Source organism: Hesperophylax consimilis, chromosome 4 (genome assembly GCF_061612785.1).
Source record: "Hesperophylax consimilis isolate HC1 chromosome 4, BYU_Hcon_1.0, whole genome shotgun sequence".
NCBI lineage: Eukaryota > Metazoa > Arthropoda > Insecta > Trichoptera > Limnephilidae > Hesperophylax > Hesperophylax consimilis.
Genome location: NC_142839.1, coordinates 27686456 through 27703377, shown reverse-complemented (window position 1 = coordinate 27703377; position 16922 = coordinate 27686456). Strand labels below are relative to the sequence as shown.

Below are 16922 nucleotides of genomic sequence, written 5' to 3'. Positions count from 1 at the left end.
TTTCTGTTTCAAACTTTCGTTTGAGAGTAGCTTATATTGCGTTTTCCAAATGCAAGGAAAACTAGCTTTGGAGCTATTTTTAATTGAATTTTAGCGCTAGATCAGGCGATAGCCATTGTTATATTTTAAAATGTGATTTTCATGTTTAATCTCGACCGTATTTCCTCCAGATTTTTTTAAATCTATGTTTTGAAGGAATTTTTTCAAAGTTTAATTTTTGTTCATTAATTCAATTTTTTATCATTTTATATAAAATACACACATACCTTTGTTCTTTCAATTTAAAGTAGCAATAACTTATAATTTGTTGAAAAAATTTTGTTTCATATAATTCTCCAATTATTATCAAACATCAAATATGTTCTATCACTGCCAGTTTTAATTCTTCCCACCTCAAAGTTTTGCAGTATGAGAGTGGAATATTTTGGGAGTCGGGTTTGTGTACCGCCGCTCCGGGAATCATTTACTCGATAACCAACACCTCTGCCAGGTCACCCTCAGTGGTTTGCTACGTTCAGTGATTTGCAGGATTGCCCGGGTTCATCCGGTGAAGTGTATTTATGATTTTTCTGCCCACCAGCAGCGTGGCGTGTCAAATCGGTAGAGGCTGGTTTGACCTCTCTAACTGGTCACTCTACCCATCGCCTTGAAGGGGAAGGATAAACTCATAAGTGCATCACTCTTCGACAAACTGATTCCTAAATTCCTACCCAACCGTCATACTTTTAACCTTCCCAGAACTTCCTCTTCTTTTTTTCCTTAGAAAAGACTCTCCACACAGCTTCTCAAAGGTCTCCCCAACCGGCCTCTACTGATCTGGCACGCCACACAGCTAGTTGGCATGCGCATCCTGAACATATCCGATGAACCTGTGCACCTCTGCTAAACCACCAAACGTAGCAAAGCACTTGATGACATAAGCCCTGATATATATTTAAGTATTCCTTACTCAATCTGTAAAAAATATATATTAATTTGATTGTCTTTAAAAAAAACTACTTTTCTAAATTTTTCTTGATATATTGTACCCTTAATTTCCTCACGCTTACTTAATCTGTAAAAAGATGAATTATTTTAATTATCTTTAAAAAACAATTTTCTAATTTGTGTACCTATGTTAATATTATGTTTGTATTTATTTCAAAAGTTTTTGATTATTGTTAAATCATTAGAACTAAATGTAAAGACTCCTCCCATAAACACGAGCTCCTGGAGCTCAACTTATGGAGAAATAGAATAATAATGAACAAATTATTTATAAGTCTGCATATTGTTATCATTTATAATGTTAAATAATAAATAAAAAAAAAAATAAAAAAAAATATATATTAAACCGTGTTTTTTTAATTTATTATATTCACATGTATTTTTTTAACGTGGTATTAATAATTGTACCTGGTTTACATCCAAATAGGTACGTGCTCAAGCTTTATCTAAAGTTCAGTGATCACTCACCCCTTGATAAATGTCCTCCCTTGTTACAGTGCCTCCCGGGCTGCCCGTGGTGGTGGAGAGGTCCGGGGGCATCCTTGACGGCACTCGAATAGGACCAAAGGAGGAGGGGGATGACCTCATGCTGACCTGCCGAGTGCGAGGAGGTAAGCTGATTAAATTATGTCATTACTGCCAGGAATCTAATCAGGACATGAATGTTTCAGTTATTAAAACTTTACTACTTAGCTTTGCAACTGTATTATTTTTTAATACTTGTGTATTCACTTTGAAGCATCATTTTAATTAAATTTAAATAATTAAAGTATACTTTGTAAACTGACGAAGGAACCATTGGTTCTGAAACATGCCGGTATGTTTTTATACAAAAAGTGGTTCAAACAAAGTTAATTATTTTCGTTGTTAATATTTCCCTAACTGTCGCATTTTTACAAGGCACAGATTACTTAGTTTCAACTTAATTAGTATTAGGAACAATGATTTATGTCTGAATAGATACTAAAAGACGCATTATAATTCCATTTTTATGCAATCAAAGTTCAAAATTTATTTATATCTCTTTGCCGCCATTTTGAATTATTTTGTATGGAGTTGGAACACTTGAAAAAAGGCCATTTCAAAATAAAAGACCATACTATAGTCCGTAACATATGACGTAGGAACACTGTTTTTACACTTCTTTGGGCAACATTGTGAGGCTGTTCCTAACTCCCCCGTTGGACTGTATCTCACCCACAACATTGTGAGGCTGGTCCTAACTCCCCCGTTGGACTGTATCTCACCCACAACATTGTGAGGCTGGTCCTAACTCCCCCGTTGGACTGTATCTCACCCACAACATTGTGAGGCTGGTCCTAACTCCCCCGTTGGACTGTATCTCACCCACAATATTAGGCGACGTGGTCAGTAGTGAGTAAAGTTTGCAAAGGAATGGAATAGGTACTTACCTGGATTATCAAATATATAAAAAAAAACATTGTAAACCGAAAATAGAGATCTTTCATCAGGGCGTTCCTGGGAGTACCCTTTACTCTGACAACGCGTATGAGAAATAATAATTACTTTTATATAATAAAATTGTTTGAGCAGGATTAAGAGAATGGATTGAATTGAATAATAATATCTATTTTAAATGAAAAGTGTTACTTTATTTAGTCTTTACATGAGCTTAATTAAATGCTGTTCGCGAGCGCGCGATTCGATTCAGAATGACTCACATCAATGCACGAGCATTGCCGAGGATTACCGAATCGCGCTCGACCCACACACCTGCACAGTTTCTACCTAACCGTGCATCCACACATTCGCCTACAGAAACATGCAGAACTCAGTTCGCCTTAATACTACCGCCGTTCGAGTGTTTCTCATTTCTCGTTACCATATTTAGCTTATAGCATAGATCCTGGAAACGGTCTCGCGGCAGCGCCTTCGTAAATATATCTGCTCTCTGATTTGCAGATGGAACATATTTAACTACAATTTCTTTATCATTCACTTTCTCGCGGATAAAATGGAAGTGTATGTCTATATGCTTCGTTCTTTTGTGAAATACTGGATTTCTGACTAATTGAATTGCACTTTGGTTGTCAACGTAAAGCGTTGTTTCTTCATTACATGGACATCCGATGTCCGATAACAGCTTTCTGATCCAGACTACTTCCCGAGCTGCTGCCGATGCAGCTACGTACTCGGCTTCCGTTGTACTTAGCGTCACCAGTCTTTGACGCTGTGACGACCACGTTACGGCCCCGTTCGCGAGACAGAAAACGTATCCTGTTGTCGACCTTCGCGTTTCTACATCCCCGGCGTAGTCAGCATCCGAGAAACCTATCAATTTTGGTTCACTACCGCCGCTTTGATATTCAATACCATAATCAGTTGTGCCTTTTAGATATGCAAATATTCTCTTTACTGCTTGCCAATGCGATGAATTGTGCTCGTTCAAATACTTGCTTACTGCATTTACTGCGAACGCGATGTCTGGCCTCGATACAGCCGCTAGGAAAACCAGAGACCCTACTGCTTCGCGATACGGTACATTTTTAGTTTTATTGTTTTCCACAACTGGAATCAGTGCTGCGTGCGGATCCGCTGGCACGCACACTGTTTTCGCATCCGCCATTCCGAATTTTTCAATTATTTTCTGCGTGTACGCGCTCTGATGAATCATCAGTTTACCTCTCTCTCTATCCCTTTTTATTTGTAAGCCGACAAAAATATTCGAGTCCTCGACTGTTATTTTAAATGTTTCGCTTAGTCGTTGAATAATTTCCTTAAGGGTCTCTATATTGTTCGAGGCTACTAGCCCATCATCGACGAATAGCGCCAGATATACTTTGTTGTTTTTAATCCTTCCAGTAAATACACATTTGTCTGCTTCGCATTCTACGAAGTTGAATTCGTTCAAAAACTTGTTGAATCGTTGATTCCAACATCTTGGGGCTTGTTTGAGCCCGTAGAGAGTCCTCTCGAGCTTGCATGCGACGTTCCTTTTGTCTTCTTTCAGCTTCAGTCCTTCCGGAACTTTCATGAAAATTGTTTCTTCTAGTTTGCCATACAGGAATGCAGTTTGAACGTCAAATTGCATTACTTCAAGATTTTCCGCGGCTATCGTTGCCAGCAAAATTCTCAGCGAGTCATATCTCACCACTGGGGAAAACGTTTCCTTGAAGTCAATCCCCTCTCTTTGCAGGAAGCCCCTTGCGCACAATCGAGCCTTGAAACGATGTGACTTCCCGTCGACATCCGTCTTTACCCGAAACACCCATTTCGAGTCAATTAGTCTCATCTCCGGCGTTTTCTTCACGAGTTCCCACGTACGATTTTCTTCATGAGCTTTAAATTCGTTTTTAATAGCACCCGCCCACTGCGCAGCTTCAGTGCTATTCGTCGCTTCTTCGTACGTTAATGGGACTATGTACTCCGCCACATTTGCATTGTGTTGATACCTTCTAGGAGTTTTAATCAGTGCTCGATCTCGCAGGATTCTTCGATCTTCACAGTCTTGATCGTCCTCTTGTTCGTTTTGGTCGTTTTCCTCGTGTTGATACCTTCTAGGAGTTTTAATCAGTGCTCGATCTCGCAGGATTCTTCGATCTTCACAGTCTTGATCGTCCTCTTGTTCGTTTTGGTCGTTTTCTTCGTTGTTGATCACATTGTCGTTCACGTTCTCGTTCTCTCGTGCCTCGTTCTCTCGTTCCTCGGGTCGTGAAAGAATTGTTTCGTATTCCTCCTCCTTCTCGTTTTCTTTCGCCACTGGCGCCCCGATTTTTTCGTTGAACACAACATTTCGAACCACACTGACCTTTTTCTTTTCAGGATCATACACTCGGTAATTCGTCGATTCTTCCGTATATCCGACGAATATCTTTTTGCTCGCTCGTGCATCAAATTTTCGTGTGAATTGTTTGGGAGTGTGCACATACGCGTCTGATCCAAAGATTCGAAGATGTTTCAGATTCGGAGCTTTTCCAATCCACGCTTCGTACGGCGTTACTGCACCACTTGTCCACACTGTTCGGTTGAGAACGTATACGGCACAATTCACTGCTTCCGCCCAAAGGGTTAATGGAAGATTCTTCGCGATTATCATTGTACGAGCACTTTCAACAATCGCCCGATTGTCGCGTTCAGCTTTGCCATTTTGCTCCGGATTGTATGGCGCTGTTGTCTCTCGCTTTATTCCGCATTCTTCGAGGTATTTATCCATCTGGTCATTGCAAAATTCTCGGCCATTGTCGGAGCGAAGAGTTTTCATTTTTCTTCCGAACTTATTTTCGATCATTTTTTCGAAGATCTTGAATTTTTCGTACACCTCGGATTTCGTTTTTATGAAGTACACGTGTCTGTAGCCGGTAGCTTCATCTTTAAATGTCAAAAAATACCTCGATCCTCCGACAAAATTCGTTGACATCGGCCCACAGACATCTGAATGCATTTTCTCGCCTGGCTTTATTTTCTTATTTCGCTCCAGTTTCTTGTTGAAGGGCAGCCTGTGCGATTTCCCAAATTGGCACGGTTCACAGAAGACGTCACTTTTGTCTGAAAATGTTACTCCACTCACGAGCCCCTTTTCTGCTAATTCACGAATCGCTCGTTTCCCGACGTGTCCCAATCGCTCGTGCCACACAGTTAAATTTGTCGTAGCTACGTTAGCTTCTTCTGTGCTTCCTTGTTTCGTGACCTTGAAGAACATGCGATACACGTCATTGTTTTGTTTCATTCCCGTCCCGAGCACTTCACCGTCGCGATCCACAATAACCCGATTATTTTCGAAACGCACTCCGAGTCCCTTTTTTGTACATACTCCGACGGAGAATAAGTTTTTTCTCAATTTCGGAACGTGTAGCACTTTTTCAATTCTCGCATCTTGCCACACTCCATCGATCAATTTTTTAATTCGCACCGTGCCTTCACCAGCGACGTCGCATATCTGATTGTCACCAAGCGATACTGTAGCGCCCGTGTTATCCGGCTTGTAGTCAGTCAGCCAGTCACGTCGGTAGGTTAGATGTTTCGATGCGCCGCTGTCGATCAGCCAGACCTCACTTTGATCGATCGCCATTACGCCACTCTCCGTCCACGGTATAAGCGCGCTATTTTTCATGCCCGACGCGATCAAACTGCCTGTCTCTCCTACAAACGCGCAATCACTTGATGTTTCGCCGTCGTCACGTGGCTTCCGCTTATTCCGACACTGACTCGCAATATGTCCCATGCCTTGGCATTTATAACACTGCACTTTCTTCATGTCCTTTTCAGCACTTTTTGTTCCTCGCCCACGACGATTTTTGGCTATTGCAGCCAGCGCTTCCGACGCTTCTTCTTCTTCGCCGCTGAGCCTCGTGTCCTCTCTTATTAGCCGTTCCTGGAGATTATCAAGAGTTTGTCGCGCAGGGTCTACGCTGTCCCACGCCACCTGCAGCGTGCTAAACTTTTTGGTGAGACTCGCGAGTATTTTTGCCATTATCGTAGCGTCTGATACATTCTCACCGACGTCCTTCAGTTGACTCGCCATATTCATCACCCTGGCCACATGCTGAACCGCAGTGTCTGCTTCGCTCATCCGATAAGCGTGAAATCTTTGTAGCAGACCCAGCTTGTTTGACGCGGTTTTCTGCTCGTGAATGAGACACAATTTGTCCCACATCTCTTTCGCAGAGATGCACGACAACACACACACTTGTTGAGCCTCTTCAAGATTTGACAGAATTATGAATTTTGCCGTTGCGTCATCTTTCACGTTTTTCTTCAGCGCGGCCGCATGTCCATCGCCGGCAGCAGGCTTCTCTCTCGTGCCATCGACGACATCGAGAACATCGTTCATCACAAATAGTGCACTCACTTGAGCTTTCCAGCCCTGGAAGTTTGTTCCATCGAAAGGCTTCACACCCTTCACCGAGATGCCGACCGACATCGTGAATTTTATTCACACTTCACGCTCGTTTTCAAACAGTTAGCTCTGACACTAAAACAATGGCCGACTTCCGTTCCGCACCACGTGAGACTTGTCGAATAATTTCACTCGCGTTCTCTTAATTTTTAGTTATACGTTAACTGGGCCCATAACCTGTTTGAGCAGGATTAAGAGAATGGATTGAATTGAATAATAATATCTATTTTAAATGAAAAGTGTTACTTTATTTAGTCTTTACATGAGCTTAATTAAATGCTGTTCGCGAGCGCGCGATTCGATTCAGAATGACTCACATCAATGCACGAGCATTGCCGAGGATTACCGAATCGCGCTCGACCCACACACCTGCACAGTTTCTACCTAACCGTGCATCCACACATTCGCCTACAGAAACATGCAGAACTCAGTTCGCCTTAATAAAAATTTTAATTTGTAGAACTACATTTTTTTTATTTTTTTATTTTTCAATTTATAAAAACAGTTTGGCTGTGCACTTATTATTATTTCATGTTTCGTTAAGAAGGCATTATGTTAAAACAGCTTGATAATGCTTTCAGAAGGCGAAACAGCTCTAACGCGTGATAAAAATTACAACAGAACTTGTTTTTAAATAAACTGTTTTTTTTAAAATAATATTATTGAATAGACTGCACTTTTTTCTTCTTTCATTCGCTCTACATGCCCAAACTATCTAAGAGACCCTTTAATAATCTTACTCACTACGCACCTTTCATTCATCTCAACATTTTTAACATAGTCATGCATGATTTTACCACACATGCGGCCCGCACTTTTATTTTCGGTAATGAATAAATGCAAATCTTGGAAGTGAAAATTAACCGCTTCCCGATATCCGAAAGATTGAGCTGAAACTCTACAGATAGACTCGTCATCAATAACAATGCATTACATCAAACTTTGTTGAAAATTTCAAATAAACAAGCGGACATGTACGCTAGGGCGGAGTGAAAAAACTTTTTTTCAAATTTCGTGTTTCCTATATTACCAATGGGTGCCTTGGTAGTACCCTATAAAGTACACAAAATATCATCAAATTCCAACTTCATCTTCAGGTGGCGCACTGACCCTAAAGTTCTACAAAAAATGGTGTTTTTTCAGATTTTGTTAGTAAACAAGCACATCATCTAATCCAGCTTAAACGTCACAAAATGTATTTTAGTTTTAGCCATCTAACTTATTCCTCTTCCCCCCACCCTTTGACACTATTTTGCGTAACAACAGCTGCAGTCAATCAGTAATTAACAGACATTAGCACGTTTGTTGGAACAGCTGCAAAAACTTGATTGTGATTTCTTTGTAATATGCCTAAAACATTAAAAAATTCAATGTGTTCTATGTTTGGTGGCCCAAAAAAATTAAAAGACAATGTGTTGCCAACTTATTCGGATGAAATAAAGTATTATTTGTGGATTAGAAATGACTTGCAGTGGTTATCAAATGGAAAAGATCCTTCTGTGAAAGATATGTATATGTGAAATAATTGCAATTGATCTAATTACGTTGTGGAATAAAGCATCTATTCCTATTGTAACTGAACGTTAAATTGTGACTAAACTAACCCGGTATTATCACAAGTACAAATGCTTGAAATGTCGAGTACCTAAAAAGAAAACTGAATTTTATGAATATGCAACAAAAAAACTTTTTGATATTGCTGTTTGCAAGTGCATTTGTGTCGATTTTTGTAAATGTTTAGTGAAAATACCCAAGAAGGAGCTTAGAATTCCTGCAAGATCAGAGAAGTGGCCGCAAAATGTATATCGGCTCATAAGATATATTGGCATCCAAGGCTTTGGAGCGTAGGCAATTACGACTGATGAGGCAAAATAAATTACTTCAAAATCAGACTGTTGAGAAACCTCTGAGCCCCTCACCAGAGACTTCAGAGACCTCGGATGATAGTGTAAGATTATCAGACAGCAATCAAGATCCAGACATACTTTTTCCGACATACTCCACGCCATCCACATCGAAATCACAAACAAATCAGATGAGGCATCGATTAAAAAATCTTGCCACTGCCTGTGACAGGACTGGTGTCTCCGACAGATCAGCATCAACCATCGCCAGTGCAGTTCTTCAAGATATTGGTTTTATTTGTAAACAAGATTTCTCAAAAGTAATAGATAGAAGTAAATTACGACGCGAGCGCCGAAAAGTTCGAGAAGAGTTGCAAAGAAGGCAGATTTCGAGCTTCGGGAGTTCTGACGGTAAAATAAGTTGGTTATATTTTGATGGTCGGAAAGACAAGACCATTTTGCAGGAAAAACATGATAACAAGTACCACAGGAGAACGATTACTGAAGAACATATTTTTTTGCTCTCCAAGCCAGATTCTCAGTAGATTGGCCACGTCGCGCCTGCCTCTGGAACCGCTAATTCTATTAAGGATTCAATTGTAGAATTTTTAAATTTGCACTTCGAAGATTTATCAACCATTGTAGCCATTGGATGCGATGGAACGGCTGTAAACACGGGTTTCAAGAATGGAGCAATCGCATTGATTGAAAGACATTTAAATAGACCATTACACTGGTTTATATATTTGTTGCATGCCAACGAATTACCACTGGGTCATCTTTTTAATACTTTGGATGGCAGTACTTCAGGTCCCAATACGTTCGAAGGAGTCATTGGCAAGATTTTACAGCACTGTGAAGACCTTTTTGTGGTGAAAATTGATAAAATTACGACAGTCTTACGCGATATCGAAAATTCTAAGCAATGATCAAAAATATCTGTATGAAATTTGTCAAGCTGTAACACAAGGCAGCGTAAAAACTGATTTGGCTAATAAGCAACCAGGAAAGCTGGCACACTCTCGTTGGCTAACCTGTGCAAATAGAATATTGAGACTATATGTAGCAACAAAGTTTCCAACTCATAGTCTGGTTGAGATTGTTATGTTTGTGATAAAAGTGTATGCGCCAATATGGTTCACCATAAAAACAAAACCTTCATGTTAAGATTGTCCGAAACTTGTCCCTAGTATGATAAAAAGATGCTCCTATTTAAAAAATGAGCTGAAAACAATTGTTTTTCGAATAATCGAGCGGAACTCTTTCTTCGCTCATTCTGAAAATATTTTATTAGCGATGCTACAAGACGAAAGACAGCATATAAAAGAATTAGCAGTAAGAAGAATTTTAAAGTCCGACAAAATGCAAAGGAGAAAAAAGTAAGGACATTCTTGATTCCAAAACTAAACTTCGAAGTCAACGATTATTATGATTTGATAAACTGGAAGACAGAAAAAATATTCTAGCCACCATTCAAAAAAAATACGGTGACAGTGAATTATGGGACAAAATTATGAGCGAACATATAAATATCCGGATTGAAAATTTTCCCTGTTCCACACAGGCTGTGGAAAGAGGTGTGAAGCTGGTCACTGAAGCTAGCTTGGCTGTTTGCGGAAGTACAGCACGCGATGGATATATTCGAGCAAGAATAAAATCGAGAAAAGAAATGCCGAAATTCGAGACAAAATTACACTTTTCCTCTGGAATTCAGGGAGCTACCCCATACGCATATGACACGACTGAAGGCTGAAATGATCAAAAAATATATATATTAGTAATGTTCCTTTTATTTTAATGCAATAATAAAGTTAAATAATAAAGTTAAATATGATAATAATTTTGTTTTAAAATTTTAAAAAATTTCTAGAATTGATCATTTTTTCAAAATTTCAGGTCCTCTGCGCCACCTGAAGATCATATGTAAAAAAAAATAAAAAATATTTTTCAACAGCTATTTATCTACAGCAACATTAAATGATATAGGGTTTTTGAAATTCTAAGAAAAAAATTTTTCGACCTCTTTCACTCCGGGCTAATGTACGCATATCTCTGAAATCGGATGACATTACAGCAGTTAAAATTCGAATTAAAAGTCCGTCCTACCCAATCGGTATTTGGCGAGGTTGGGAGAGTTCTCGACTCCAGTTCTTGGGCAGGAAGGTTAAATCTTAAATTTTATCAAATCTTTACTTAAGGAAATATCGGAAAAAGAACTAGCTAATGTATTTAAAACATCACCTTAGTCGCTGAAAACGTATACTAACATATATAGTCCCCCTCAGCACAGGATCTCCTAGTAAGGAGGACTTCAATGATCTGTTTTATTTTTTTATTTTTTCATGTGCCATACAAAAATGTACTTACCTAATTATTTAAAAAAGTAACTTAATAAAAAAAAATCTTTAGTCAAACAATTTTTTTTTAAAAGACATTAAAATTATGTATTAAACATATATTATTTACTATTGTTAACGAAAACTTTCTTTTTGCGGGTTGATTTTTTACTAAATTACGTGAATTGTTAACTTCCTCGCAACACAAAACTCCAACTCTATAATTCTGTTCGCATATTAACATTTTTATTTGGAAGTTTCTGTCTACTGAATTCATTTTAACTTGACGGGCTCATTCGTTCGCGGTAACTTCATTAGCTTTGACATGTTTGCTGCGTATTTTCGCTATGCCCACTGCACACGACAGGATATATTCATAAATGAATAATATTCGACGCTAAATAGAGCGCTCCCTCCGTGCGGTGGATGTTTGCAGAAACTTAAAATACAAGCTAAATTCCATTTTGCATGGTAAAAAACAAAGACACAACAACAAATTCCACAGAAATGATAAAGTGGATGTTTTATTTCTATAAAAAATAATGTTTTTAGAAAACAATAAATTTTGAGAAAACACAAGATATAATTTTTTTATTTGAGTACCGCGATGTTATAATAATATTTTTATAGAAAACATATAATTAACGGCCTCAGTGGTCAGGGGGTAATGCTCTTAATCTGCTATCCGTAGGTTGCGGGTTCAAATCCCGGCTTAACCAAGTATATTTTATTTAATTGATTTGTTTTATTTCACAAGTAAATCATTTAAAATATTAGGTATGTTTGCGGCAAGAATGGAAGATACTCTCAGTATCGCCCCAGTGAACGACTACCATTAAGTATATCTATAAGTTTATTGGCATTTTCAACATTGAAGGATTGAAGAGTCGTTTTAGGCGAGAACTTTAAAATGTATTATAATAAATTTTGAGAATTTATTTTTAAGTAATGTAAATTGTTTCATTTATCTACAAACTAAATATATATATATAAGTTCAATTTACATGTATTTTTACTACGCCTGTCTTCATTGGGTTTTCCCGTACCGAGACAGGCAAGTTAATCATTATTTTATTAATTTTAATAATAGATTCACATTTTTGGTAAATCGAAAGCCAAAATATTTGACAAAACTAAATCAGGTTGGTATTGGTAACAGTCATGGGCTAGACAACATTTTAAATTAGATTTTGGTGAGTTTACTTATTATTGCTCGACCTTTTAAATTAGATTTTGGTGAGTTTACTTATTATTGCTCGACCATTTAAATTAGATTTTGGTGAGTTTACTTATTATTGCTCGACCTTTTAAATTAGATTTTGGTGAGTTTACTTATTATTGCTCGACCTTTGTTGATGATCCAATGTATAATCATGATCGTCTTGTTTTGCCAGGTAGATTATTGTACTCGGATATTGAAATTGAAACGTTGTTTGAAATGGCTTTGGTGGGGTTTTTGTGACTAGATCTGAATAGTCAGACGTTCTCTCACCTTCCTCTTCCCCTTCTCCTTCCCTTCCTTACAACCTTCAGCCTCACAACATACCCCAATTGGGGATGCTAAAGTCTCACTGCAGTTAGGACTCTTGTGCGGTATTCAAATGAAAATAATAATAAAATATTTTAAACCCAATGTATTTTTAAGAATTCTTTGGTTTTTAGCCCCGTGTATGTGTTTTAAAAAAAATTAATTGTTTTATTTTTAAAAATTTGAGTTAAAATTGTTTTTGTGTAAATTTGTCGAACATCGTACAAACTTTTATTAGGATTAACTTTTTTTTAAATATACATTTATAAAGATAATAATCTAGAAGAATCCCAGCAATTAATCAGTGTTTTCGTTGCAATATGTTGGGAATGTTGTGCGATATACGAAACAGGCGAGAGAAAGGGAAATTTGCGAGTCAAAAATAATTTCAGGAGATGTTTTTGTTGCAAATGTATTCCAGAATCGCCTGAAATTCTGTGAAGTATTTATTAGTTGCGTCGTATTTTGTAAATACCCCGGGGGAATTTCTATAATTCCCGACAGCGAAATTCTTTAAAATATACCTTATAACTACACATTGTTAACATTTGTACCTCACCTTCACCTTTATTTAGCCGATAAATTATTTCGGGATTTACATAATTGGGTCGTTTGCTCTGGTTCATCCCGTGGGATGAAACGGGTTATGTGACCCATTTTTGAAATAACTCCCATAATAATTTTGAGCGGTATTTTTGAAATTCTTTCTTCGAGTTTGCTTCTAATGCTGACCCGAAGCTCGCGTGGGACAAACTAGAATATCGAACAGTTCGAAGCTATGGCGTATAACCAACAACGTTCAACACTACGCCATTACTGATGTATCTAATGTAATATTTATATGAAAGTGAATTTGTGATTTAAATTTTTCATAAGTATATTATCTATTTCTGATCTCTCTATGATTTATATCGAGCTTTTTATTTGAGATTTAAATGTTAAAATTGTTGTTAAGAGGTTTTAATGAGAGCGAGATTTTAGTATAGAGTTTAATACCACAACATAGGAACCTTTTTTGCCCACGTGTTGTGTTTGTAGTAGATTATTGAAAATGTTTTTTGACCCTGAAATCTAGTGTTTCTAATATATGTGTTAGTTGCTATATTTTGTGCTTTGTATTTATGAATGTAAAGTATTATTTTAGAATAGAGTGACATGATGTAAGGTTTCGTCGGTGCGAGTTCGTTAGGGGACTTTTGGAATAATATTCACTATGGCTTTTTGGGTTTTAATGATGTGATTTTAGGATATTGTCATTTGCACTGCCTCATCCGATAATACTGCATTCTAAGAGCAATTGACAAAGAACCATATGGATATTTATCAAGTGTTCTGTACTGAAGACATTTCTGGTGGTTTTGAAGACTTTAATTTTATTATTTAAATATTTATTATACTCAGTTCATTTAAATTTTAATAAATTTTTACAACTGAATGAGTGGCAAGGTCAACGTTTTCCAATAAGGGACAGTTATTACAATTCCCAATGAAGTGATGGAAGCAATGAATTTTTAATTTCAGGTCTCCTTTCGAGTTTTGTTTTTTTTTTTTTTTTTTAAAGTGATAAATTTGGTTTTATTCGCTATATGCGTGTATGTCTAGCCATTTTATTTTATTTTCTTTAGTGTGCCTTCTGATTTATTAAATGTTTCTGCCCAATTATTCTCGTTTATTAGAAGAACCGTATCAAAACTTATGATTTCGCCATAAAATTCTATGTGGCAAAGGTCATTATTGCAAATTAAGAAGAGGATTGGACCTAAAATACTTCCTTAAAGCACCCCGAATTTGATATCAAGAAACTCGCTTGTTATATCGCTTTACTGTTTGCTTTCTATTTTTCATATATAAACATGTATATATATTTTAAATTGCTAATCCTTTTATTTTCTAGTTCTCTTTTTAAGATGTGATTGATTTATTGTGTCTAAGACTTAAGAAAGGTCGAGGAATATGCCAATGCATTTTTTGTGTATTTTTAAATTTTTAATATATTCTGTTACTTAGTACCAAAATTGTTTCTTTCATAACAGTTTGTTTCTAGTTAATTGATGAGTTGATTTTTGACGTTGCTTCTAAATTTTTTAAATAATATGTTTAGAATTATAATTGGTCTATAATTGTTGATGTCTTGTTACCGGCCATATTTTATATTAAATGCCATCCCGAACTTTGCAGATTTTCTGCGCGCCAATACTCGGTCCTCGAGTAATGTTCGGGATGGGCAGAGCATGAAACTGTCGCCAAGGCATGGGCACACAAAGGATTACAGGTTCTACTGATTGTAGTGAAATGAAAGCAGTAGTTTTGTTTTTGCACATTATAAAACATGGAGAATATATTTAAGTAAACATGTTACATATTATGACTCGGCACTTACCCCCAGGGATCAAAAATTGGTTCTTAATTCTATCTAAAACTGATTAACCACTTAATTACGGAAAGTGAGCGGGGAGCTTCCATACGGCCGGCGGTGGTCTGTCCCAGACAGATCGAGCTGGCACCATCAGGGCTTTGGTCCAGGAGACGGGTCCAGCGTCTCCGACAAGGTGGCTGATAAGCGGTTCTGGAGCGTATCGGGTCTATCGTTTATGTAACATTAATGGAGCGAATCCATCCATTGAGCTGATCGGCAGATTACTTGAGCGGGTGCCGTCCGGGCTTGTGATTTTATTATCCGTATCTTATTAAGAAAAATACGGCTTGTATCGCGCCACTTGAGGTGAATGCTTCATTTCCCGGAGTCCGCGGAATAACGATTTACAAGGGATCGCGTATATAAACTTCAGTAGAACATTATTTGTGATCTTCACGAACACACACACGGTCATCCATTATACGGACGTTTATTTAATAGAGCCTGCACCGACTTGGTTTTTGTAAAAAAGAACCGAATAACCCGCATCAGGAATACTGATGTACACTTTTTTAATACGATCGCCCATCCAGGGTAAAAATGAATTATAATCTAATTGACTGTGCGATCATTACACGGCCGTCCCGCTCGTGTAACAATTCCAGAGTACCCAGCGAAAGGAAACGGAAACAAACAATAGACTGCCCGGCGGTCTATTTGTTGCCAGACCGTGCTCTCTATAATTTTAATCAAAATTAATGCTATGAATGGTACTTGTTCTGAAGAGGTGTTTTAAATAATTACTTTTAAATAAGACTTAACACCGCTTCATAACATTACCCCCCGCGCCACACAAATGTTTGTCCCCAAACATTAATACAACTCTAAAAAAAACTACAACTGCGATAACTAAGCTTGAAAAGATCCTCTGGGTTTCTAAAAAAACCAATCAACAATTATACATGAGCATCATAATTTGTAAGATAAGTAAGGAATAAGACAAAATCTACGATTTGGATAGCAAAACTTATGATGAATGGGTGTGCCGCAGCTTCAATCGCACCCATCGAGCGTGCAGCCGGATGGTTGAGCCTGCGATTCATCCATTCTAGAACTTAAAGATAACTTAAGATTAATGTAACTTAATTACAAATTTTAGAAGATATTACGTGAACGGAGTCTGCAAGCACCCACAGTATCGGAATACCGGGTGATGATAAATTGACGATTGTCGAAGACTGCCGTTAGCGTTACATCTGTGACGGAAAATATTCTTAAACAAAATTGTAGGTAAACCTGTAGGTATATAAAAAAATATTATTGTTTTTCTCAACACATCTAAACAACTTAAGCGTTAAAGCTTCACTGGCCCTTTAATAGGGCGATAAGCCACTCAGGCAACACTTTTTTTTTTAGGGAGGTAAACCAACCCTCACTTTTCACTGAGTCTACTTCTCCGTTGGAGATAAAACACACTTCGAAGAAATTCTATCTACTCTACCTGACCTGGTTATTGGGTAAGTCTTTCGAAGAGAATTTATACAATAAGACAAAATAATCATCCTTGGAAAGCATTATTTCGTAATAGTAGAAAAAACTTTTAACCTTTACACACACGCAGGTGTGTAAGGTGGTTTAATCGAGTGGAACTGTCAACAACCAATCTTATAGATGTGGTGCAATTAGTAGTAGTATACATCCATTGTTGTAAATGGAGTCATTGGTCGAAGATTGTATACATCCATTGTTGTAAATGGAGCCATTGGTCGAAAATTGTATACATCCATTGTTGTAAATGGTGCAATTGGTAGAAAATTGTATTATTGTACTAATTTATAGATAAAACTTACTTTTACTAAATATAACTAAAGTTATAGAAGGAATTTAAGGAAAAGACATATGCTGAACCAGCTCTTATAATTGTATCATTAATTACTATGAAATTATTAAACAAAATATCAAGAGTACTAACATAAGTATACCATTTCCAAACATGACAAGATAATTATAATAA

The 16922-nt window shown here is 37.3% G+C and overlaps 1 protein-coding gene across 3 annotated transcripts in view; it reads left to right on the top strand.

The window, feature by feature from the left end:
- Positions 1-16922, top strand: part of LOC149424497 (neural cell adhesion molecule 2-like) — a 239400-nt gene that overhangs the window by 87250 nt on the left and 135228 nt on the right. For all 3 annotated transcript variants that reach the window (XM_089631386.1, XM_089631383.1, XM_089631385.1), the window contains exon 5: positions 1485-1598. In XM_089631386.1, coding sequence (XP_089487512.1) covers positions 1485-1598 — 114 coding nt within the window. The remainder of the gene's footprint in view (positions 1-1484; positions 1599-16922) is intronic.